The sequence below is a fragment of the Erpetoichthys calabaricus genome, chromosome 1, assembly GCF_900747795.2.
Source record: "Erpetoichthys calabaricus chromosome 1, fErpCal1.3, whole genome shotgun sequence".
NCBI lineage: Eukaryota > Metazoa > Chordata > Cladistia > Polypteriformes > Polypteridae > Erpetoichthys > Erpetoichthys calabaricus.
This window is the reverse complement of record NC_041394.2, coordinates 114,558,575-114,584,207: the sequence shown is the minus strand read 5'-3', so window position 1 is coordinate 114,584,207 and position 25,633 is coordinate 114,558,575. Positions and strand designations below refer to the sequence as shown.

Genomic DNA, 25,633 nt, shown 5'->3' with positions numbered 1-25,633 from the left:
TAGTTGCAAATGAAAAATTTGGCATTTGATGATGAATTAGCACTGCAACATCACTAGATTTGAATTCCACCCATGACACATTGTCTATGTGCAGCTGGTATATTCTCCCCATGTCTCTGTGCACTTGTGCTGTGACCCTTAGCAGAACATTAACATGACCACAATATGCACTGCATTGCAAATAAATGTGGCCAGTTTTTTATTGTAGCATACCGAAATCACTTCTGTGTCAGCCCATGGAACCAGAAGGTGCTGTGCGTAAGAACTCCAATGTGCCATTTCCAATTCTGCACTAACAGGGTATGTATGGACAAGAGGACTGAGACAGAGTGTGGCAACTCAGGTGGAGATCTTTGTTTCTCTGTGCAACGAAACAAAAGCAAAGCCAACGAACAGGTTAGTTACCGTTCACTGCACCAAACAGCCTCAATGTTTGATCACTACTCACAGAGTAGATATGGTGTACTACAGCAAGAACTTGGGGGTCCTCTCCAATGACAAGCTGAACTAATCCAGTAAGACAGAGAAACTGTATAAGAAAGAGCAGAGAAGACACTTTAAAGGGTCTGAGTTCCTTTAATGTGGGTGTGATATCCCTCATAAGTTCTATAACTTGGATAGCTGGGGCTATTTTCAATGCTGTACTATGCTGGGCTGGTAAAATCACTTCAATTATGAAATGCACTCTTGACATGCTGGAGTTAGCAGTGGAGGAGAGAATGAAGACAAAACTGATGGCCATTATGAACAATGTCGCCCCTCCTCTCTCCGACACACTAACACGGAGTACTTTCAGCTAATAAGTACATGAAGATACACTACAGGGGCTCTTACATACCTATGGCAATATGCCTTTATAATGGCTTACCATGACTGCTCTCTTACCATTAGCCTAGTTAGTTTTTCTCTTTTTTTTGTAATTCTTGTGCGTGTTTAGGGGGTGGGCATAGTAGTTGTTGTTGTTGGTTATAATATTTCTAGATTGTTTCAGAATCTACAAAACTAAAGTTTCCCTTGAAACAAATAAAATACTATCCCTCTATCTATTTATCCAGGCAAGTGCTAGAATAAATAACTACAAAATTACATAAATCAGAATGAGTCCTGAAAGCTCTTAAGTGCTCAAACTTTAATTTACATAATTTACATTATGTAGGATTCATGCAGTTTGTAGTGCTTTTGTAGTGTTTGTATTTGTTCAGTACAGAACAGACAAATTAAACAGGACTGACATGAGGTTATTACATGTCTAATAACATGCAGCAAATAAAATTTTAATCATGTGGAAATTTTTTTTTGTAAATTAATAGAAAAATATACAATAGTAATGTGGTGAATGTGAAGGTTGCAATGCAAATAAAAAAGTCAGTCTCCAGAAATTCCTGAGTTATTACTGCCTTGGTTAAATAACTTCATCACCTTTGTTACTTTACATGAAGATTTTATTTTATCCCCCACTTTTTCTTTGTGCATCCACAGCCATACAGATAACCCCCTCCCCTCCACCACCACAACTGATTACCACTCCCTCATTGCAGTTATGTCCCTCTGCCAGTCAGCTAATCAAACATCTTCCCAAAGTTCAGTTATGTCAGTAATAAAAAATCCTACTCTGTCTGTTCCATGGAGAGGGGGCAAAAAAACACAGAGTTCCTAGATTCTTTAATGCTGTCATTGGAGTGACATCATGGTGCTCACTGATTGGCTACAAAGTGAGACTGAAGAGGTGTGGCTGGGTGTTTATGTCACAGCAGGAGAGTATATCTCATTTGTAATTCTCCAGAAGCGCAGCAGTCAGCGTGAGGAGCTTGCAGTGAGCTTCAAGTGGAAGTACTGAAGAGGGGAATCGGCTGAGCCTTTGACTGAAAACAGAATAGGCAAAAAGCAAAACAATCTAACTTTTTAAAGAACAGCAAAGAATTGAAATCTGAGAAGAGAATGTCACCCACTGTACACCTACTGCTCGGCGGGCTTGTCCTGCTATGCAGCTACAGGCTGGACAAACTCACAGAAGCTTGCTCGTGTGCCTTGTCACATCCTCAAGATGCCTACTGCAGCTCTGACATAGGTAAGGAAGGACTATGTCCAGTTTATTTGTCTTTTTGTGATGATCAGTAGGTTTAAAATCATAGAAACCAACCTGCTTGCTTTATACCAACTTTCTGGATGGAGACGATGCTAGAAGAAGGGGTTTTTATGCTACAATGGCTTTATTCACTCTAATATATGTTGCTTTCTGATTTCTAATAATACTTATTTTATTTATATAGTACCTTTAATACAAGATGATTGCAGCAGAAAGTGCTATACATGTCAACCATTTTAAAATGTTTTTCTTAATCTGACTGAAAAAGTGCTGTAAACATTTTCATAAGGGTTGATCATATTTTGAAGTGTTGAAGTTTTTTCCAGTTCTCAGTCGGAACCTGTGATAAATCATATAACTTTCCAGTTGCTGAAGTGCACATGCGAATATAACATGACCCAAATGAGAACACTGGAATTATCATTTATTAGCAACAGCTATAACTTTATTACTTTTACTAAAAGTATGACATAACTGGGAGCACTTATAATAATAATAATAATAATAATTCATTACATTTATATAGCTTACCTATTAGCTAAACAAACCACCTTGATAGGCTGAATGGTCTCCTGACTTTTCTCAAATTTTTTTTTGTGCTTTAATGAAAGGCTATGGGAGGAGAATTGCTGCCCCTCCTTTATGGGTGCACTTTTTAACATAGTTCCACAAATGTGATTAACCAGTTGACTCCAGGGAGCAGCGTTTAAAATAAACAGCTTTCATTTAACTTGCAACAGCTATGGCATGTTCTGTCCGCAAAGTCCACACCGGCAGAGGCAAAGTTAAGAGGTCTCCATGGAAACCAGCTTCTCAAAGCTCTCAGTGTTTTCCAGGAGAAATCCGTTTTTCTCACTGAGCTGTAAAACAGAAGCGCGTACAGGCGCAGGGGCTGGCAAGGTAGCTGGCTGAGATTTAACTGGAGAGGCTGTCGCACACCAGATGAAACCAGATCACACGGGTCTACAGAAATTCTTTCAACTGATGCTGAGCTACGTAAAGTATACAATTTGCCCCCGGGACTTACATACTTTATTTCTTTTTTTAACCTTTACTAGAGTTGTAATGCTGCACCTCTTTGAATATCGGCCCATCATAATACCAACACTAATTCTGAGGCTAAATAGTCAATTTACCAAGTTTTGTCTCACCTTATTAGTCCAAGTGTTTAAGCTGCGAATCAAAACAGTAAAAAGCATTTCACATGCTTCTGTTTCAGTATAACCAAAGTTTTCCTAAAATTGATTAGTACAGTATGTATTTTTAGTGGACTTTTTCATTCTGTGCCAAAAGCACATTGGGCTATAAAGAGTCAAAACATACATCTTCTTGTAGTATGTAGAAGACAGTGGAGGAAACCAAATGAGTTACAGAAAAAATATGAATAAAAAATTATATATTGTTATTAATTGTCCTGAAATTGGTTGGCATTTGATTCAGAGACGATTCTTGTACTGCTAGCTCCCTGCAACCCTGGAGTAAGTAGAACAGATTATGGTTACTATTATAACATTCTAAAACCAACTAAATCCATTACAAGGACTGGTGGTCTATCCTTAGATGAGGCACAAGTCCATTGTCTGGCCAGTTCATACAGAGAACCACATTCCCCCTACTTTGGGACCAGTTCAGTGCTGCCAATTAACTTAACATATAAGTCTTAGTGGGTGCTAGAGTAGATGTAGCAAAACGTGCACAGACACGCAGCATGTGCACATTCCACACAGATAATGACAAAGTGTAACATTCAAACCAAGGATGCCAGATCTATGCCATGTGGCAGCAGTGCTACTATTGTGCCACAGTCCTGCTCTATGCCCCCTTGTTATTATGATTATTATTCCTACTATCTCTACTGCTGGCATCCAATTCAAGGATAGTACATGTCTTGTGCCTAAAGTGGACTTGTGCTGCCATTTTATTACTTTTGCTGCCATCACATGAAAGACTAGTCTTGCTTTGCACCTAATATTGACAAGACAAGCTCTATCCATAGTAAATGCGTACAATACTATTTTGTAAGCCCACTTAATCCTGAGCTGGGTCATGTGAGGCTGCAACTATTCCAGAAAGCATAGGGAGCAGGGCAGAAACACTCCCCTGGACAGGGCGCAAGTCCATCAGATATATGGAATTACTAATAATAATAATATTAAATGTTTTAGCGTGTATAAGCGTGCTATGGTGTCTCATCAATGGGTAGCTTTTGCTAATACTGCCAGGATAATAATAATACCATTAAGTGTTTTGAACTTATGTTGCCCATTTATACATGGTCAGTTACTTTCTTTTTAAATAAAATATCAGATGAGTGGGTCTTGATTAGATGAAGAATTAAAAATGAAAGAACTTTGCCAAGATGTGTCCTTCATTTTAGTTTTTCTTGGATTATTCTTCAAAAGACACAATTATCCCTTCTATTTTTTTTTCCTTTTGCTTATGTGACTAGACAGCTGCCATGACACTGAAATGGAAATAATGTTTGAGAACTGGTTTGAGAATGTTAATGTTCTAATAGTCAGGAATCACTCATTCACCAGATACAGTATTCTTGATTGGCAGTTTACTGAACTTGCACTGCTACCAACAGTGGGGCTTCTATTTCAGAACTGAACGGGGAAATGAACAATAGCATTTAGAAGGATGGCTGAACTTTGGCTGGTCAGCTATGAGCGGGCTGTGATCCACCTGATTAAATCTAACTAAAGAAATGAGACGCCAGTTTCTCTGTGTTGAGACTGTAGTCAGTGATATCTGAACCAGTTGCCAACAGCCTAGCTCACCTCAAATAGCACAGTGTGAAGTGACAAGCTCTTAAATGGCTTTCAAAGCACTGCTCCCCACTTAGATGTCAAGGTCAGCGTTCCACTTTGGGGCAGATCATGGAGAAACAAGTGCAACTGGAGCTCTTAGTTAAAGGCAGCAAAGGGAAAATAAAACGTAGGATTACTTCCAAAGCTGAAGAAAAATTGGCAAGCAGCTGGTATGTGGGTCATATGCTGTCTGAGTGGCCAAGGGAGGTGGTTTCACCTTCATCATAAGATTATAATTTACAATAATACAACATTATGAAACCCACGCAATCCACTTTAGGGTCGTTGGGGCTCAGAGCCAATCTATGAATTCAAGATCATTTACCACATGAAGCATATTTCTGCATCTTAGATAAAACTATTCAGATCTCAGGTGTGCTGCTAACAAAGGCATTTACTACAATATAAACTGGCCTTGTTTTGTCTCGCTCTGCCGGTGTTATCTGGTTCCCATAAATATTTCAGCATTCCAGTCCATTCCGACATGCCACAGTGCAGACTTTATGCCATGCCTGAGTGGTAAGGGGGAGACTGAGGGTTGCTTTATAGTGTGAATTTCACAAGCTGTTATTAAGCATAATGTTGTCCGTAACAAAATATAATCACAAAGAATATATCTAAAGAACGTGTAATGTTTAAGATGGGACATTTACGGGGAATGCTGAAGTTTTGATAGCTGAAATCCTCTAAATGTTGGTGTAGATAAAATGATGAATTTGTACTGTACACTAGAAGACATAGTCCATGAAGTGCAAATGCAATAGGTTTGCACAGTTATTTAGTGGTTTACACTTTTGCTTTAAAGATCTATGAATTTCAATCCTGGGCATGGTTACGTCCAGTTTGGGGTTTGAATGTTCTCATTTTGGTGTTTTTTTTTAACCTTTCAAATCCTCAGAGACTTGCATGTTAGACTGATTGGCCCAGTGCCTTGTGTTGGACTGAAGCCCCGTCCAAAGTTGATTCCTGCCTTGTAAGTGATGCTGGTTTATGGTGGGATAGGCCCTGATCGCCACCGTCCTAAACTGGATTAAATAGGTTTAACAATGGACGGATGATGTAGCACTAGTGAAAACTGGCTAGGAATAAATAAGAAAATATTTCACCAAAAAAAGGATTTGAGAAATTCATGAAAACTGTCACTTTGGATCGCAATCAACTGAGCAATGTTTAAAGGTTGTGGGATCCAGAACCTACCCTGCCAACACTGCTGGCAGGCTGAAAACAGACTTGAAAAGGACATCTGTCTATTCCTGGGACCACTCATGAATAACATGGACTTTGGATTCTGATTTGGGCTGGGGCTTCCAATAGGTGCCACCTACAAAAATGCCAAGATTTTCTACTGTTACCATGTAACCTCAAACACACCTACTGTAGATCAAGGGTAAAAGTGGTGATAGGGCATTCCGCTTTTGGACAAAAGCAAGTTAACAACCACATTTGGGGCAAGTATGGATGACTGCAGGATGAGGTCAGCCACATGCCAGCCACTGATTGCTTTGTTTTCTATATCCAATTGATTTTCCTCACCAAAAAAGCAGTAATCCTGGAATCCTTTGCTTTATTAGCATAATCTGTTTACATTTGTGCTAGGTTGGAGGCACAGCTATATGCATAAGTATTATGCAAACTACATCCACTGAGGAGCTGCTCTCTTAAGTACACTTGCCTTTGCTTCAGTGCAACTGGCTGTTCAATAAGTGAAAGCATAATGCATGCAGACAATACTATTTAAAGTGAACTGGAAAGTGCCAATGGATCATATGAAAGTACAGACAAGACAAAAAAATGTAAGACACTCTGAATAAAGCATGACAGCAGCAACCCAACACACATGCATTAGAGTCAGTAACAAAAATCTTGCTATGGTGTTATTCCTGATGTGACAGTGTATAGCAACAGACCTCTGAAAAAAGGAAGAAAAAAAAAACTGATCCAAAATGTGCAGAGTAAGAGACAGCCTAACATTATGTAATCAACATCTGACTACACCAGTGGTGCCAAAAAAGGTTAACTAGGACACACAACTTGTTGAACCTTGCCACAGATTAAGTATGCCTGTTGATGACCCAAGTAAGTTCTACTGTGTGAAACAAGGAGGAGTGGTTGCAGGGGGCTATGGAAGCCAAATAATGTAGGACTGCAAATTCATCACTTGTGCTGCAGGAAGTCTGGCTCCTTCTGATTCACAGTGATGGGAGGACTAGGATATGTAAATGTATTATTATTATTATTATTATTATTATTATTATTATTATATTTGGGTTTTCTTAAACAAATACATCATTTGAATGCCACAGGGTATCTGATGATCATTGCCAGTCAGGTACATCCCTCCATAGTAGCAGTGTGCCCTTCTGCAAATGGGCTTTTTTCAGATGTTAATGCTCCATACCACAAGTACTATAATCATTTTAGGGCCACTTTAAGGCAGTGATTTACCAAGTCATCAGACATCAATCCAGTCAAGCGTCCGTGGAATGAAATGTGACAAGCTATATAAAATAAAAATTATTCACTACATGATTTTCAAAAACTTCAGGACACACTGGATAGGAACGGGGTCTTCACCCTTGTACAGCAACTTTGCCCCCTTACAAAGTCTGTGCCCTGATTAATTCAGCCTGTTGTCTAGGTAAATAGGCGATGAACATACAGTATTTAAATTTTTAAACTTCCCAACTCACTCCAGCAGATCAGGGTCCTGATTAGCTGCTGCCTGTTCTAGAAACACTGAGTGCAAGATCAAGAACCAGTCCATCATAGGCCAGTCTCAAACACACCCAGCCAGTTAACCAACTAACCTAACATGCCAGTCTTTGGGATGTGGAAGGAAAAATAAAGATAATGAGAGAACATGCAAGCTCCACATAGGAATCAAACACAGGAATTTGGAGCTGCTTTATTCAAAGCTAAATTAAGACAAATCCAACGTTGCTGCTGATAAGTAGCTTCAAGTCCAAACAACTGTACAGTCTTTGTAAATGTAACTTTGAGATAAAAAAAACTAATAGAATCTTACACAAAGCACCAGCAATTAAATAGCTAGACCTGGATAGTGTGCACAAAGAACAAGCTGATAAGTAACTCCTGTAAATCATTGTTGAAGTGATATTATTAACATATGGAATTGGGGGTCGGAGATGGGAAGTGGTTTTTGCATATTGTTCCCAAGGGCCAAATGCTGCAAAAGTACAGTGCACTCCTTGCCTTGGCAGGCTCAATGAAAAGTTTGATAAGCTCTTCCAAAGGTGCATACTCCTGTAATTGCATGCTACCATTTTTCATGTGCTTTAGGGGTTAAAATCTCACTAGCAAGTGATGGCTTTGCAGCACTGACAAACATTTCCCAGGCTTAGGACTGCAGGCAATCATTTAATTTTAGATGTTATAATCCTACCTACCCCTTACCCTTTCTTCTGTACCAAGGAAAAGTGGCTCAGCACATTGCTATTTAAAGAGATTACAATTATCATTTGGCAGTACTTGGTACTGTGGAGGTCAATTTACTGCCCTAGAGAATAAATTCCAGCCTTGTGCAGAGCACTTTCATCTCCAACAAATAGGATCACAGTAATACTATGAGGCAGGTTAAAAAAAACACAAGGAAATAATTTGAAATAAGTAGTGCAAACAATGTTAAAATGTATTATACAGTATCCCTATAATTAAGCTGAGTTTATTGGCACTAAATTTTAAATTTTAAGTTAGAGTGCATGGAGATTGTAAGGGTTCCTCATGACTGTGTGGGTTTTATCCATTCACTCCAATTTTTCACATTCCCAAAGGCAGACAGGAGGTTAACTGGAGACTCTTATGTCGGCCCAGTGTGAGTGCTTGAATTGTTTAAAAGGACCCTGTGGTCACCTGGCACCTTATCTGGTGAATTCTCATTCACCTTCAATACTAGGCTGTGTCCCCTGGGGAACTGGTTTGGAGTACGCATGTTTGATACTGGTATGTTGTCTTAAATATTTTTCATCTTTAATACTTGTTAATCAACTTGAGAGGTAATTGATGCCTATGCCAGCAGCATCATTGCTATTTTTTTCAATATGTTCTTTAAAGGTCTTATTATTTATTTAAAGTACTGTTTCATTTGAACAAAAAAAAAACTTGTTTAACATGTTATCCTAAATAGACAGCCAGTTGTCCAATTCAAACAGAAGCAAACAATTTTGTGAACTGATGCAGTGACGCATTTAGATAAGATACAGTAGTACTTTATAAGATGACACTATTCTTGAAGAATAAGAGGCAACAATCAGTCAGCAACAGATGGGTTTTGGTCAAACAAATTACACCAATGGGTTTTACCGATGTGTGACAAGGTTATGTTAGCATTTTAAGTGAAATGATAGAAAACTACATGACAATTCCTGGCAGTACTGAGTGAGATGCAAGTACTAAAAAAAATAGATGGGACTCTAGTACATTAGACGAGACACACACACAAACACAAACCTCTGATCACTCATATTGGGGCCATTGAGAGTTTGCATACATGCCTAACTGGAGTACCTGAAAAAAATGCAGATGAATACACCACAAAAAGCATGCCAGGAACTGAAACTAGGACAGCGGGGCTGTTGGGCACAATTACTAACCACTTCTTAATTATGCTGGTGACATTTCAATACAATCTCCTGAAAGGTAATGTGCCTGATATTTAAGAAAAGACTGTAACTTTATTGGGACAAGCAAACCCTGTTCAGATCTTCAAAACCTTTAGAAATGCAGAACATTTAGCAATAGCATGCTTGTAAAAAAACAGAAAGCTGTGGGATTTATTGATCAGATTCTTACGAACCATTTATATGAGTGGTAATGTTTGCCCTGAAGTGTTATCAAGCTTTTTTCAGCTATGGACACTGGACCCAGAACTGCTCCCTTTTATTTAACATCGAGTATGACTTTGACCGAGAATACTATCTAATTATGGTTAACTTTGAGTCAGACTCGGGGTGGCATTTAATGATCTGCTTTACATTTTTAAGCCCAAAAAATGCTCAGAACAGTATTCTACTGCCATCTAGTGGATGAAAAAACTTTATGCTGTTAAAAATCATAAATATTTCTGTACGCTTTGCCACGTGAGTGAGGAGGAGAATTTAATCAAAACACCATGGCATGTAACCAAGGGACTATAAAGTCACTTTTAGAACAAGCTGAAACTGAAACATTTGTTAAATCAAATGATAGTGAAGACAATGTGAAATAGTCATTGGACATGGACACAGTAAAACTGATGCATTAGGCACTATATGACCGAACCATGTCAGATGGCTTCAGTTGCATAACACTGCAGAGGGATGCAGTATCTACATGGTAAAAAGATCAAATGACTATGATCATGTAGAATGACGAGAAAGATGTTAGCATCCCAATCGCTATTCACAATGCAGCAACTGTCAATGTGTCGGGGAATGTGGAAATCACCAAGCCTTGCACTATGATAGCCTACTTACAGTATATAATAAGACAGATTGTGTAGTTCAGGCACTGACATTCGACCCTCTCATGCACAAGCAACAAAAAAATATTATAAAAAAAGAACACAAAGAAACCCACTTCTACTCTCCCAAGTGCAATGCTGGGTGATGTGTTGGTGACTGCTTCAAAATACGTCACACAAAGGTTGTGTACTAAATCTGAATCATTACAGAAGTGGACAATCAACATACCATTCCCACCGTATTTAGGTTAACGTTTCTGTTAATATAATAAGGTTTTATTGTTGACAAAATTCAATTTTTTGACTTGTTTTCTGGGGATAAACATAATGCTAAGGATGTTAATAAACACTGTCTGATTTTTAAGAATTCTAAAATTCATCATGGTTAAGACTTGTGGACCCTGAGGGTGTGGGTTCAAATCCTACTACTGATACTGTATCACCATGAGCAAGCCACTTCACCCGCCTGTGCTCCAACTGGAAAAAAACAAAAGAGATGTAATCACTTGTATCTCTAAAATGTTTTAGGTCTCCTTAGATAAATATATTAGGCAAACAAATGTAATGTAAAATGTAACAGTAAGTCTTGTGTGAGCAACCCTGTTTTAATGTTTCAGTTCCAGCATTATTCCCATTGGCTTCAAAACCTTAATATGCTGAGCTTATTTATTAGACATGCTATTAAATCAGAAAGTACCTCTTGTTTTAACAAAACCTAATGAAAGTGGATATTATGATTGACTTGTTTCTGAACATAAGGCACACCCTTTATTACTAATCCTTTCAAGACCACAGTGAAATGTTTCACAATACCCACCATATGTACTTTACTCATTTTTGGTCAGCATGGTGATGTAATGTGATAGGATCTTCCAAGATTTACATTTATTTTAGTTCCTCTCCAAAAAATGTTTTCAACCTTGTTTCTTTGAAAATTATTATTTTTTTATACTTGGACACTGTTTTAATGGAGGGCGGCACGGTGGCGCAGTGGGTAGCGCTGCTGCCTCGCAGTTGGGAGACCTGGGGACCCGGGTTCACTTCCCGGGCCCTCCCTGCGTGGAGTTTGCATGTTCTCCCCGTGTCTGCGTGGGTTTCCTCCGGGCACTCCGGTTTCCTCCCACAGTCCAAAGACATGCTGATTAGGTGGACTGGCGATTCTACATTGGCCCTAGTGTATGCTTGGTGTGTGGGTGTGTTTGTGTGTGTCCTGTGGTGGGTTGGCACCCTGCCCGGGACTGGTTCCTGCCTTGTGCCCTGTGTTGGCTGGGATTGGCTCCAGCAGACCCCCGTGACCCTGTGTTCGGATTCAGCGGGTTGGAAAATGGATGGATGGACTGTTTTAATGGTGTTAGTCTGTTTTTAACATCATCCTTAGTGTTGAAGAAAGCTTTTCCTGTTGCACCGCGTCATCAAATGAAAACACATTAAACACAACATTTAAGTCTCACGGACAGCAGTAAATACAGTACCATTAGTACTTAAAAAAATTCAAGGTAAAAAATTGTGTTTTATTTCTCTTGAATATAATTTTCAGGGTGGCCTTTAACAAAAGTAATCCCACTGATCCAAGCTTGTCTTAAGGTTGTAATTACTGCTTAGCATGTTCTAATCGTTACCATTTGGGGAAAAGAAAATCATGGTAAAATGACCTCCCTGGTCACATAGTAGTTGAAGGGAACTGGTTTCAATTCTCTACTACTGCCTGTGTGAAGTTAAGACTTTTACATTGCATCCATGTAACTCTTTGGTAACTCTATTGGAAAGATATACAGTGGAACCTCAGTTCACTACCATAATTCGTTCCAAAACTCTGGTTGTAAACCGATTTGGTCGTGAACCAAAGCAATTTCCCCCATAGGATTGTATGTAAATACAATTAATCCGTTCCAGACCATACAAACTGTATGTAAATATATATATTTTTTAAGTTTTTAAGCACAAATATGGTTGATTAAACCATAGAATGCACAGCGTAATAGTAAACTAAATGTAAAAACATTGAGTAACACTGAGAAAACCTTGAACAACAGAGAAAACTAACACTGCAATAGTTTGCGCTATAGCACTACCAACCGCTGGCTAAAAACACTTTTTTTTTTAATGAGTTTTAAGCACAGGGAAAAAAATGAACATTTCAAAAAATCCGTAATTTAATAAACCACCAAGAAAAGTAACATTGCAACAATGCACACTACAAACCGATCGCTGTAAACAGAAGTGAACACAAAATCAAGCCCAGTGCATTCTTTAACTGCCTTTTCTCTACCTTATGTGTCCAGCTCTCTCTCTTGCACTGCCTGTGTGTGTGCGCGGCTCTCTCTCTCGCGCTACCTGTGTGTGTGTATGTGTCACGCTCTCTCGCTCTCCCTCTCTTGCTCACTGCACAGCAAATGCACAGGAAGAGACTGAACATGTACAAACCGAAAGGGAAACTGGCTTGTTCGTATACCGAGTGTGTGGTCGGGAACCGAGGCAAAAGTTTGGCGAACTTTTTGGTCGTAAACCGATTTGTACGTGTACCGAGACGTTCGTGAACCGAGGTTCCACTGTATGTGTCACCTTAAATGTCAACTCTAAATTGGAGAGAGTATGACTTGCACTGGAAAACCTGGAAACGGGTCCTGGTGCTGCTGGGATGGATTCTCCATGACAACATTGTAGATGATGTGGGATATGTAAATTACAAAGCAACTTTCAAAAGGCATAATTTCAGGTGTTTGGTCTAATGTAGTAGTTCCATCTGATAGTTATTGTTGTTTATGTGTTAATGCTGATCACTGGTAACACCTGTTCTGTTGAGTGCTGGACCAGCTTTGGGCCTGTTGTTTAACCTTATGTGGCTACATATGTTTTGACAAATATGCTCAACAGACTACACTTAAACTCATGTAACACTCAGGGTCATAGGGGGCCAGAGCTTATTGTGGCAGTACTGGACACAAGGTAAAGAACAAACCTGAACAAAATCCAGTCACATGCATAACACACAAACACCCACATATTCATATACAGTAGTGTGGTCCAGATCTAATTATGCAATTATTGCATTGCACTGCATTAAAAGTTGCATAGTTAGATCTGGACCACCCTATATATGCACCCACACTAAGGCCAGTTTGCCATTTCTATTTAACTCAATCTGCAGGCCTGTGGTAATGCAGCAGGAAAGCTAGAGAAACCAAATGAACAGTCACAGAGACACTCCACATGGTCAACGTCTAGGCATAAACTTCTTAACCAGTACTCTGGATCTGTGAGGCAGCACTGCTAACCACTGTGCCAACTAGGACCATACTTCACTTGGTTTAAAAGAGAGCCAGAAGAGGCATTTACTACTTCTATTTTCTTAATTTATACTAAAGGCACCATTCTCAAGCATATGATTTGTTTACCTCTACAAATTTTACTGCTGTCATGTCAGTTACATTGCTGTTATACTCCCTACACAATATAACCTTAATACATATACAGGCCAAGGAACATTATTCATTTTTCTTTCAAGAAAATTAACTAAATATTGCTTTAATATACAGTCAAGTGTTTAGCAACACATTTAAGGGAAGGTGTATACCTATAAAGATCTCATCTGTCTCCTTGATACTATGACTACTGCAAACAATAAATAACCTTTGAATTTATTGTTCTGCATGCTATTCATTGATTGGATTAAACAAAGAAACATTAAACAAAGGCTCCATTGTCCAAGAAGAGCTCTCATCAGGTTCTTACATCTTATCTAAAGCTGGACTTCATACATAAGAACACACCCCTTCAGTCTAGGGAGTCTATTTACATAAGAAGGATGTTTTCTTGTCTTCCTTCCTCCAAGCAGCATCCTGGTTAGTATTGCAAGGAAACCTGAAAAACTGAATTTCTAATATTTATTTCTTCAGCTGAAACTGCCTCCCATACATATGTCCTTATCAAGATGATGCATGTCTTTAAACAGGGAATCTTGGCCAGAATCTGTTTTGACCTACAGTAACTGCAAGTCGCACTCATGTTTTTCTTCTAAATGTTTCAACAACCCGCAGCTATTAGTTCCTATTGTAAAGTTGCTCAAAAACAGCGGAAGGGAAGTGGGGGAGGCACTATGCCTAGTGCTGCTGTCCCAAAGCCCTAGAGTTCTTGGTTTACATTCTAGCTCAGAAACTCTGTGTAGAGTTTGCATGTTCTCCTTTTGCTTATTCTGGATTTTCTCTGGTTTGAGCAGTTTCTAAAATTAGCTACATTTGATAAAAATTTGCTCTATTCAAGGTTGGATCCTCCCTATCATTCTATGTCACTGTCATGGGGTGTAGCTCATGTGTCTCTGAATTAGACAAAGCCAATATAGAAAATGGATGGCTGGACCAGGCATTAAATGCCATTGACACCATAATGAAAAAAAAAATAAAGTAGGGTTTGCAAAGAGTTCACCAGATGTGCATGAAATCAAATCGTTTGACTTCATTCCAAATTCTGTCATTTACTATATGTATACTTGTCTGCCACAGTTTGCCTACAGGACAGACCAAACAGTAGAAGAACAAAAGTCTTAGTCCCATATATATATATAAATATAAAGAGCTCAGAGAAAAAGCTGGTAGAGCGTAGGAGGTAGGTTAATTAATGGCTCGGGAAAAAATTAAAATAGACATAACACTGAGCAATTATTTTAATGTATTTTAATATTTTGCACATTTATCACTATAAATAAGGCAACACCCATGAAAACTGAAGAAATCTCTCTGCAGATAATCTCATAACTTCAGGTTATAAAAGCAAATGTTTGTGTTTCAGGTTAGTAGCTTTGTGCTTCAGTCGTTGTCAATTGTCCCAATCACATCATACGTAATACAAAGTGTTTTGGAGAAGCTCAAATGGAATTCCCTCCCTATACTCATGTTATGAACAGGACACCTCAAAATAATAGGAACTTAGCAATGGTGAAATATTACACTTACCTTTGGCTTCCTTCATGTCTAATTGCTTTAAAACCTGCTGTGTTTATTTAAAGTACCAAATGGAATATTGCCAGTCTTTAGGGCACTTTTAGCCTTGGGGTTTCTTGGAGTTAACCAAATGGCCTTCAATCTAAGGGTGATGTAAAGGCTAAGGAAGAAGCTGTAGGAACTGAAAGAGTGGGTACAGTTCAAACATGTACTGAGATCATATGTCTTAAATATATATTATATTATATTATATTATAATATATAACTTATATAGTACTGTGGTCCTAAGATCCCGTCTATCTGTGACAGCACTTTCTCTACATACATATATTTTCCTTCTCATGGCTGCTGAGAGCTGGGACAAAAAGGAGTTAGTTCTGGACACTAGCTGATACCTCATAGGGTCAGTCAAATGTACTAATGTTTTTGGGCTGTGACAGTTCAGAGTGGAAATGCACATAAACAAAGAGAGAACATTCACCCCGTTTCAGCTACTGTTAGGGAATAACACTATTATTAACTCAGCAATCATACCACTGATCTGTTTAATCATCTGTCCTCCATTTCTAAACTAATTTAATCCAATTCAGGCTCATGGGTTCAATTACACTCTTACATTTTTTCACTTTGATCTCATTTATTTATTTCCTTCATTCATTTTAAGTCTGTTTCTGTAGTCTAGTGTCATTATACTGCACCCTACTCCAGCAGCATTGAAAGCAACGCAAGAGCCAACCCAGAATCCACAGGCAGTTAGAAGACAGCTAATCCATTCAATCTTTTGAGATAGATTTCTTAAAAAAAAAAAATTACATGATATAGGAAATTACTTCAAGATTATATCTCCTTTCACATTGAACACAAACCTAAGGCACTTTATAAATGTAGACCTACCTGTACATTTAGTGCAATTATTGTTTTAAAGATGTTTCTACAACACTGCTGGAGCTTTGTGTTATGAAGAGTTCTTTGTAAATTAAACATACCTTCATGTATAAAACCTCACCAACCACAAAACTGGAGAGCTGTGAATCAACTGTTGGGTAGCTTGCCAGACATATACCATTCACAAGCAGAGTGCTAAGCAGCACTAGAGAAGAGTGGAATATACAAAATGAACCATTGGTGCCTAAGGCATACCTCATGCAGAACTGCACACAGTTGCACCAAATTTGTTAGAATTTAACCCAAGGTGGCACCCAACCCTTGATAGCTTACCAACCCATCACAGGGCCCACCAACATACACACATTAACTCATATCATTACAATTATGATTTGAAATATATTAGTAGTCTTTAATACAACCAGCTTAAGAAAAATCAACAAACATGAAACACACTTGAGCGTTTGACAGGAAATGAAACTTAGCATGCAACAGGGCACAGAATTTAAAGTAGAGCGTAGCACTGTTGTTACTCTTGGAGCTCAAGGATGAACTAGCACTCTAACAAAAATACAACTTCTTGATGAATCATACGGTCTGAATAAACTGCAGGTATCCAGAAGTGACCAGCGGGGAAGAAACCCCAAGCATTCCTGTGGTGTCTTATGAATGATAAACGGGAGTAAAAAACTTACAACAATAAAATGAATCAAATGTACCATAAAGGACGTGTGAAACTGAAGTCGGAAAAGCAGAGTAAGCTTTACAAGAATTCCAGTTTTAGGCAGCCTTTCACATAGTGTGACATGCATAATATGAAGCAAAGAACTAAGCTTCCTTGAAAAAAAAAAATAAATAAATAAAACACCACATGGGTGTGCTTTCTGTTTTCCAGCTGGAACTAACTGAAGCTGTCTTATGTGGCAGCAAGAAGCACATAAAATGCTTCTGTACAACTGGCCACTGGCAGGAATATTAAGGACAGCTATGTTGGATTAGGCATCAATTTATTCTGAATTACAGGTCAATTTATGCCGCCTACCTCACCCATTGTCATGAACTATGGGTATTGGATAAAAGAATTAGACTGCAGGTACAAATGGTCAAAATGAGAGTTATCTGGAAACTCAGGGGATGGAAGTATGCACTTCACAATTTATGATGATAATGGAGCAGAACTGTTTAGGACTGCTGTTATTGTTTGGTTTCTTGACTACGATTGATGGTTTTGTCCAATATAAGGCAGTTGGCCCCAGTGACTGACCCCTGCCTGTCTGATGATTAGTTTAATGCTGTCCTTAACATTCTTATCTTTGCCCACTTTTCAAATAAAATAAAACCAACACCAACATGATCCCCTTTTCATGGAAAGATGTTGTTTGTAACAGTTTAGGTGCTCCCTCAGAAAATCTTCATGAGAATTCCACCTGGCATGTACTACTAGAAGGATGTAAATCGGAAGGGTATTTTAAATTTTGTGTATAATTCAGAGAAAAGCCAAGCAAAATGACACCTTTTATAATTCAGTAAAGTGAAACTTTACCTTTTATTGTTAGTGGGTGTTACATGTGTATTTACAAAATGTAATTTTTTTTTTATCATCATGTCCCTTTTTTTCATAGTATGAGGAGTATTGAGATGGGAACGATACAAAGACAAAAGTATATTGATTGTTTTACACAATTAACACTGCAGGTAGCAGGGCCCACCAATCAATAAAGACTCTTGTCTGCTGGCCACTGCTCTAGAAATACTTGTATATTCTTTACTGACTCCATGCTTTCAATTGTTCAAGTGGTTAAGTTCCTTTAAATTTTAATTAATCAGATTTATCTTTTTTTATTAAGAATTGTTACTGTGAACTAAGGGCTTGACCTTGCTGAATCATATGTTCGAAATAGCACAGCGCTTGGATAAGTCCCGTAGTTTATTGCATGCCATTATTGGTTATTTTCTTCTTACTAGAATAGTGAAAGGACATTTTGGGGTCATCCAGTTGAGGATAGGTATTTGCATTGGTTTAGAGACTAACTTAAAGTATTCAGAAATGTGATTACTTTTTCCAGGAAGTAATGAGTAAATTAATCTTTGTGAGTGAAGTAATTAGTACTTTGTAATGGATTACTGTCTTTTGTAACTACTCTAAAAATTATGTTAACAGACTGATAAGTTCAATTTACTCTGCGTTAATTAGTTTGGAGCTGTTTTTATTTCTTGTACATGTAGACATCTGTGACTTTAAGTGTATTCATTATGTAATTAGCAATTTATTATTATTAATTTATTATTAGCAATTAGCAAAAAATACAAAGTTTGTAATTGTATTTACCTGTGAACTTGTTACAGCACTTTAACCCTGAACTTAGTGTTATACAGAAATAAACTTAATAGAATTAATTATAGAAAGGTTCTTTTTAACAATTAGGCCTAACAAAACACCCATGCAAAAAATGAAAAGTAGATACCCAAAAGAAACTTCCCATGAGAATTGTTCTGATGCCTAGGCTGCTTAAGGTGGCAACTTTACCCCCAATGCACCATTGTGTTTCACTAATAAGAAAATATGGAAAAGCACAATATAGCAAATATCCATCCATTCATTATCCAACCCGCTCTATCCCAACTACAGGGTCACGGGGGTCAGCTGGAGCCAATCCCAGCCAACACAGGGCGTAAGGCAGGAAACAAACCCCGGGCAGGGCATGCACACATACACACACATACACACACACACACACACACACACCAAGCACACACTAGGGACAATTTAGAATCGCCAATGCACCTAACCTGCATGTCTTTGGACTGTGGAGGAAACTGGAGTAACCGAAGGAAACCCAAGCAGACACGGGGAGAACATGCAAACTCCACGCAGGGAGGACCCAGGAAGCGAACGCAGGTCTCCTTACTGCGAGGCAGCAGTGCTACCCACTGCGCCACCGTGCCGCCCCTATAGCAAATATATATATATATATATATATACATATATATACAGTATATATATATATATATATATATATATATATATATATATATATATATATATATATATCTGCGGTGGGTTGGCGCCCTGCCCGGGATTGGTTTCCTTCGTTGCGCCCTGTGTTGGCTGGGATTGGCTCCAGCAGACCCCCATGACCCTGTGTTCAGATTCAGCGGGTTGGAAAATGGATGGATGGATATATATATACTGTATATACAGTATCACAATGCCCCATAACATTAAAGAAGTCTTTACATCCAACTATCCATTTTCTGAACTCAGTTCAGCCAAACCAGAGTCATGTGCAGCAGGAGTCTGTTATAACAGCATCAGGTGTAAGGTACAAACCCACAGTATGCTGGTCCAGAACTAGACACAATTTAAATGTTTAGTCTCCCTGTGACCTTAAAATGGAATAAATTGGTTACACATTGAATGGATAAATACCTCATGTTTTCTATCTTATATTATAACCAGAATCTCTTTTACTGTATCAGTGTGGCTTCAAGCTCTGTTTGGATCATTGCATCCCCTACAAATATAAATACAGTAAATTGTGTTAAAAAAAGGAAGAAAATAGGCATTTAAAATGAATCACTTTTTGTCACATGGAGTGGGGGAGCTGCTCTCTGCTGCCAGTCCACACAAGTTCACCCTCTGTTCAAACTCATGACAGAACTCCCACAAGACTTGGTTTCTGCTCTGTAGTTTTAATTGCTTCCTTCTTTGGCAGACACTGTGCATTGAAACAGCTCTTTCAAGCAGGTTAAGTAATCAAGTACTCCTCTCTTAACACCTTGAACAGTAGCTACCATTTGGCAAAATGTTGAGTGAATAAAAAGCAATAATCTCTAAAATCATCAGCCAATTGTTTTTTAAGTCAAGTCCTATCTGAGGCCCAGCTCTGTAGTCCATACTTCTCCACTTTCATCTTAAAGTCGACACCAATGACTTTTAATTTACAAACATCCACACAAAGATCTTAATAGGTAAAATAATAATCTGAATAAAAAAAAATAATAAAAAGCTGCCAATTCTAAAAATCACAGTTTTATCATTTTTAGTCAGTCAGTCAGTCATTATCCAACCTGCTATATCCCAACACAGGGTCAAGGGGGTTTTTAGTCTCAGTCTGAAAAGGTTGCTGTGTGTGTAATATACCTCCAGGGACCTGGGTTCAGTCATCAGTATCTGTGTGGAGCTAGCATGTTCACCTCCTTTTTGTATGTGTTTCCTTCAGACTCTAAAATTTCCACTACTATCCCAAAAGATGTGTACATTCAGTTAACTAACAACTCTAAATTGATCATTTATGAATGAGTATTAATGTGCTTTGCTGGCATGCGATTTAAAGATGAGTTTCATAAGAATATCAGAAATGTTTTGGTGAAAGGGAACCATTCTTTTAAGTCTGTCTTATAAATGTCTATTTCCAAACTTAAAAAAAAAAATGCCAAGTTGAGATTTAAAGGTTACTATAGTAATATTACTTCTGCTGCACAAGGCCATGCAAATAGAAAAAGACAAGTTCAGAAAATGTAAGGTAGATCATAAGGATCTATTGAAAATATTAACAAGTCTGCTTATGATGTTCTTATTTTCATATTAAAATAATTTTTTTATTTAAATTTTGTATACAAAGCAAACTGTGGGAACCTTCCATAGTATTAATTCTGGGTATGGTATATAGTGGTACAGTGGTCAGCCTTACTGTCCTACATCATCAGGTGTCATGATCTGAATTCCTTACCTAGGCACTGTCTATCTGGAGTTTAAACTGTGTTCACTGCATGTACAATTGGATTTTCTTCCTATCCCACGTCCCAAAAATGTGCATGTTGGGCTATTTTAGCCAAGCTTTCCAATGAATCCCTGCTGAGCTCTTGTCTGTGTGAAGTATGTACATTCTTCCTGCGTCTGCGTGGGTTTTCTTTGTGTAGTCTGGTTTTCCTCCATGTCAGTGACGGGCACGTTAGGTTACTTGGTGACTCTTAAGTGACCCAGAATGAGTTTGATAATCTGTGTGTGTGTGAGTGTGTGTGTGTACAAATTTGGCTAACACTACAACCAGTGAAAAGGACTCTATAACCTTGTAATGGAAAAAGTGGGTTAAAAAAAAGAGTTGGATGGATGGATGGATTTTGGTGTTTATCAATCTTTGGTATGGCACATTTCTAAAAAGAAATGACAGTTATTTGGCTGTCATCACAAGCAATAGAGATTAGCCTATACAAACAGCACACCTAAAGACAAATGGTGACTTTATGCCAGCTCTGTTTATAGAACTGGGTATCATTTTACGCAAAGGCATGAAAAGCAGGGAGTCTCATGTAATTCAGTAACTGATGGGCACAAGAGAGAAAGTAGAAAGATGCACTAGACACACATCTGTGGCGCCTTTTCTGCATGGTTACTGGCAAAAACTGATTTTTTTAACACTGTTTCACATAAAAGTATTGCAATATGTCAATGCAAGATAACAATTCTTGTATTGTATGAATATTTATACCTGCTGCTGTTCTCAGTATCTACTTACCTTCTTCCACTGAACAACAGATGTTCTTGTGAATTGTCATTTCTCACAGGTAGAGTGATTTGTCTTCATAATTCAAATGATGAATGAGTCTCCAGCCTGGTAATTTAAGCTTTCAACATCCAATTCAGAGGGACAAGTGGCTTTCAACCACGAGAGACTGAACAATAACTAGTCTATGATGCCTTTTAATGCCCAGAGATGCATGAGCTCTACACTGAATTGACTAAAGTGTGTCTGGACCTGACTGGGCATTCTGTTGAACTCCGTTTGAGATATGAACTGGGGTTTACAATCCTTTTCCATAAATGAGGTGGTCACAAGCTTGAATAGATGAAGGCCCTGCCTCTTGTACATGTTGCCTATTGGCATAGATTATGGTCTTTGTGGAGGTGACAAGACCACTATTAAACCATGCAACAGTATGTAGTAAGTTAAAACAACTAAACAAGAGATGTTTACCTTATAATGCACATGTATTAAATATGGATTAAATTATAATACCTATCACGTGAAGCACAACTGCATCGTAAAAACAGAAAACAAATCTTGAAAAAGACTGGTATCATGGAGTTCCTCATACTTTTAAAGTGCTTTACTAAGATGTCTGTAGTTCAGGTAATCATATATTAATTTTTTAACAGAGATTTCCCAGTCAGGGAGCCTGAGTCCTACCTGGAATTAAGGTATGAACCAAAGTGGATTTAACACACGTTTATCTCTTATCCTCCTCAACTGCACGCCTCATTAGTAAGCTTTTTGTTCTGTTTCACCTGCCTGTTTTATTTGATCGTCTTCATCACTCAAGCTAGACTGACAAAGTGATTAATGCTTTTTCTTCTACTGTTCTTAACCTGGAATTTCTTTGATCAAATGCATTCAATAGTATTTCACTTTAGGGCATATGAAATTAAAGTTTTCCATGTTCAGTTACTGCGTATCTGTATAGTTAAGAAAACACAGTTCAAGATATCACACTGCTTGGGGAAGGTGGTTTCCTTACACATCTCAAACATATATAGCAACTCTGAACTGGCCCATGAAACAGACTACCCATTCATTTCTAAGTGGAAACAATCCTGGTGAGGATGACAGTCTCATTATAGGTTACACACAGATATCTATCAACTCATATTAGACCAATTCATTTAATATTTTTTCTTTAGGATTTAGCGAGGAAAACCCTAGTCTCCACAGAAAAAAAAAAACAACAAAATTTTGATCCTAGTGCTTTGGAGTTGTGAGGCAGCACAACCTGACCATTGTACCACTGTGCAATCCTACAACCCCAATTCGGGACGTTGTGTAAAACGTAAATAAAAACAGAATACAATTATTTGCAAATCATTTTCAACCTATATTCAATTGAATACACTACAAAGACAAGATATTGAATGTTCAAACTGATAAACTTTATTGTTGTTTTGCAAATCTTCACTCATTTTGAATTTGATGCCTGCAATACGTTCCAAAAAAGCTGGGATAGGGGCAGCAAAAGACTGGGAAAGTTGAGGAATGTTCAAAAAACACCTGTTTTGAACATTCCACAGGTGAACAGGTTAATTGGAAACAGGTGTTTGTCATGATTGGGTATAAAAGGAGGCATCCCCAAAAAGCTCAGTCGTTCACAAGCAAGGATGGGGCGAGGTTCACCACTTTGTGAACAACTGCGTGGGCAAATAGTCCAGCAGTTTAAGAACAACATTTCTCAACGTACAATTGCAAGGAATCTAGGGATTTCATCATCTACTGTCCATAATATCATCAAAAGATTCAGAGAATCTGGAGAAATCTCTGCACGTAAGCAGCAAGGCCGAATACCAACACTGGATGCCCGTGACCTTCGATCCCTCAGGCGGCACTGCATTAAAAACCGACATCATTCTGTAAAGGATATTACCACGTGGGCTCAGGAATACTTCAGAAAACCATTGTCAGTTAACACAGTTCTTCGCTACATCTACAAGTGCAAGTTAAAACTCTACCATGCAAAGCGAAAGCCATATATCAACAACACCCAGAAACGCCTCCGGCTTCTCTGGGCCCGAGCTCATCTGAGATGGACTGACGCAAAGTGGAAAAGTGTGCTGTGGTCTGACGAGTCCACATTTCAAATTGTTTTTGGAAATCATGGACGTCGTGTCCTCCGGGCCAAAGAGGAAAAGGACCATCCGGATTGTTATCAGCGCAAAGTTCAAAAGCCAGCATCTGTGATGGTATGGGGATGTGTTAGTGCCCATGGCATGGGTAACTTGCACATCTGTGAAGGCACCATTAATGCTGAAAGGTACATACAGGTTTTGGAGCAACATATGCTGCCATCCAAGCCACATCTTTTTCAGGGACGTCCCTACTTATTTCAGCAGGACAATGCGAAGCCACATTCTGCATGTGTTACAACAGTGTGGCTTCGTAGTAAAAGAGTGCGGGTATTAGACTGGCCTGCCTGCAGTCCAGACCTGTCTCCCATTGAAAATGTGTGGCACATTATGAAGCGCAAAATACAACAATGGAGACCCCGGACTGTTGAGCAATTGAAGTTGTACATCAAGCAAGAATGGGAAAGAATTCCACCTACACAGCTTCAACAATTAGTGTCCTCAGTTCTGAAACGCTTATTGAGTGTTGTTAAAAGGAAAGGTGATATAACGCAGTGGTAAAACATGCCCCTGTCCCAGATTTTTTGGAACGTGTTGCATCAAATTCAAAATGAGTGAAGATTTGCAAAACAACAATAAAGTTTATCAGTTTGAGCAGTCCATATCTTGTCTTTGTAGTGTATTCAATTGAATATAGGTTGAAAAGGATTTGCAAATCATTGTATTCTGTTTTTATTTACGTTTTACACAACGTCCCAACTTTATTGTAATTGGGGTTGTACATAAAATATGCTACACATATTTCAAGTGAAACAGTTAAAGGCAATTAGGCCCAGTGTGCGTGAGAATGGGAAACCTCACACAGAGAGGCTGGCTGCCAAAATGGTGGCTCTGAGTCAGTAACCAGCGGTTCAGACAGTTGAGATGCAGCGCATACCCCTCTAACCCAGGTCAATGAGCAGGTCTTCAGATAAAGCAGCAGGCTCTCAGTCTTTCTGCCTTGTTGTCCCCCTATTATGTACAGTATATACAGAAATGTGCTTAATGGTGGCACAAATTATAAACAATAACAGAAAATTACAGATTCGCCCTTGAGGCATTGCAGCAATTCATCCATCTTCTGATTTTCAAACCTGGGGTGCATCTTGTGGTGTAAGGTGGAAGCTAAAGTTATGACAAAAGTTACTTAGCACTTTATACCTGTGGAAAAATATAATTATGTATGATTGTGCACTAAAAAATTTAAAGTTGTGACTTGTGCACATCTAACAACTTGATCAGTGTGTCACAGCCTTTTGAATCTTCTGCTGTCATGAATACCAATTCCGTCACCCATGGATTTTGTTTAAAATGTTTATGCGAATAACAGTTCTTCAGGAAACTTGTCAGCTTTCATTGAGCAACATTCAGTTGATCGATTCAAGATCTAATTATTCAGGGACTCAGGGGTAAAATTTGTCTACTTTGCCAACTTTTCAGAACTCAATGATAAAATTTGTGTCGGACTTTGTTTTTTAAACTCCTCTTACTTTTCATTTGATTACAAGCCAACTATGAATTACCCTTAGAAGGAAATTCCATATTAATCATTCCATTTTGGGTCCCACTTGCATGCTGAGCATTTTTGAGGAGAACAGGTGACATTCATGCTCTGTCACTTTTAATGAGTTAGGGCCCTGAGACAAAGGTATGCAGGAAGTGGGATATTGACAAGACTTAATGAGGCTTAGTAGGTAAGCTAAAGTATACTTTGGCTTTGTGATTTCCACTTCTGGGCCATAGCCTGAACATTTTAACAGACTAGCTATAACATTTGAAATGGCACTGTAGTGAGGTACT

At 38.5% G+C, this 25,633-nt stretch overlaps 2 protein-coding genes across 3 annotated transcripts in view; one reads left to right on the top strand and one right to left on the bottom strand.

The window, feature by feature from the left end:
• LOC114654698 (synapsin-3-like) overlaps positions 1-25,633 on the bottom strand; it is a 749,936-nt gene that overhangs the window by 340,286 nt on the left and 384,017 nt on the right. The gene's annotated exons all lie outside the window — the stretch shown is intronic.
• LOC114654705 (metalloproteinase inhibitor 3-like) overlaps positions 1-25,633 on the top strand; it is a 756,439-nt gene that overhangs the window by 706,718 nt on the left and 24,088 nt on the right. Inside the window, exon 2 of one of the 2 annotated variants that reach the window (XM_051929647.1) lies at positions 1,815-2,068. In XM_051929647.1, coding sequence (XP_051785607.1) covers positions 1,939-2,068 — 130 coding nt within the window. In that variant the 5' untranslated portion in view covers positions 1,815-1,938. Of the gene's footprint in view, positions 1-1,777; positions 2,069-25,633 lie in introns of those variants that run through there. The other variant, XM_028805422.2, reaches the window with a different exon arrangement.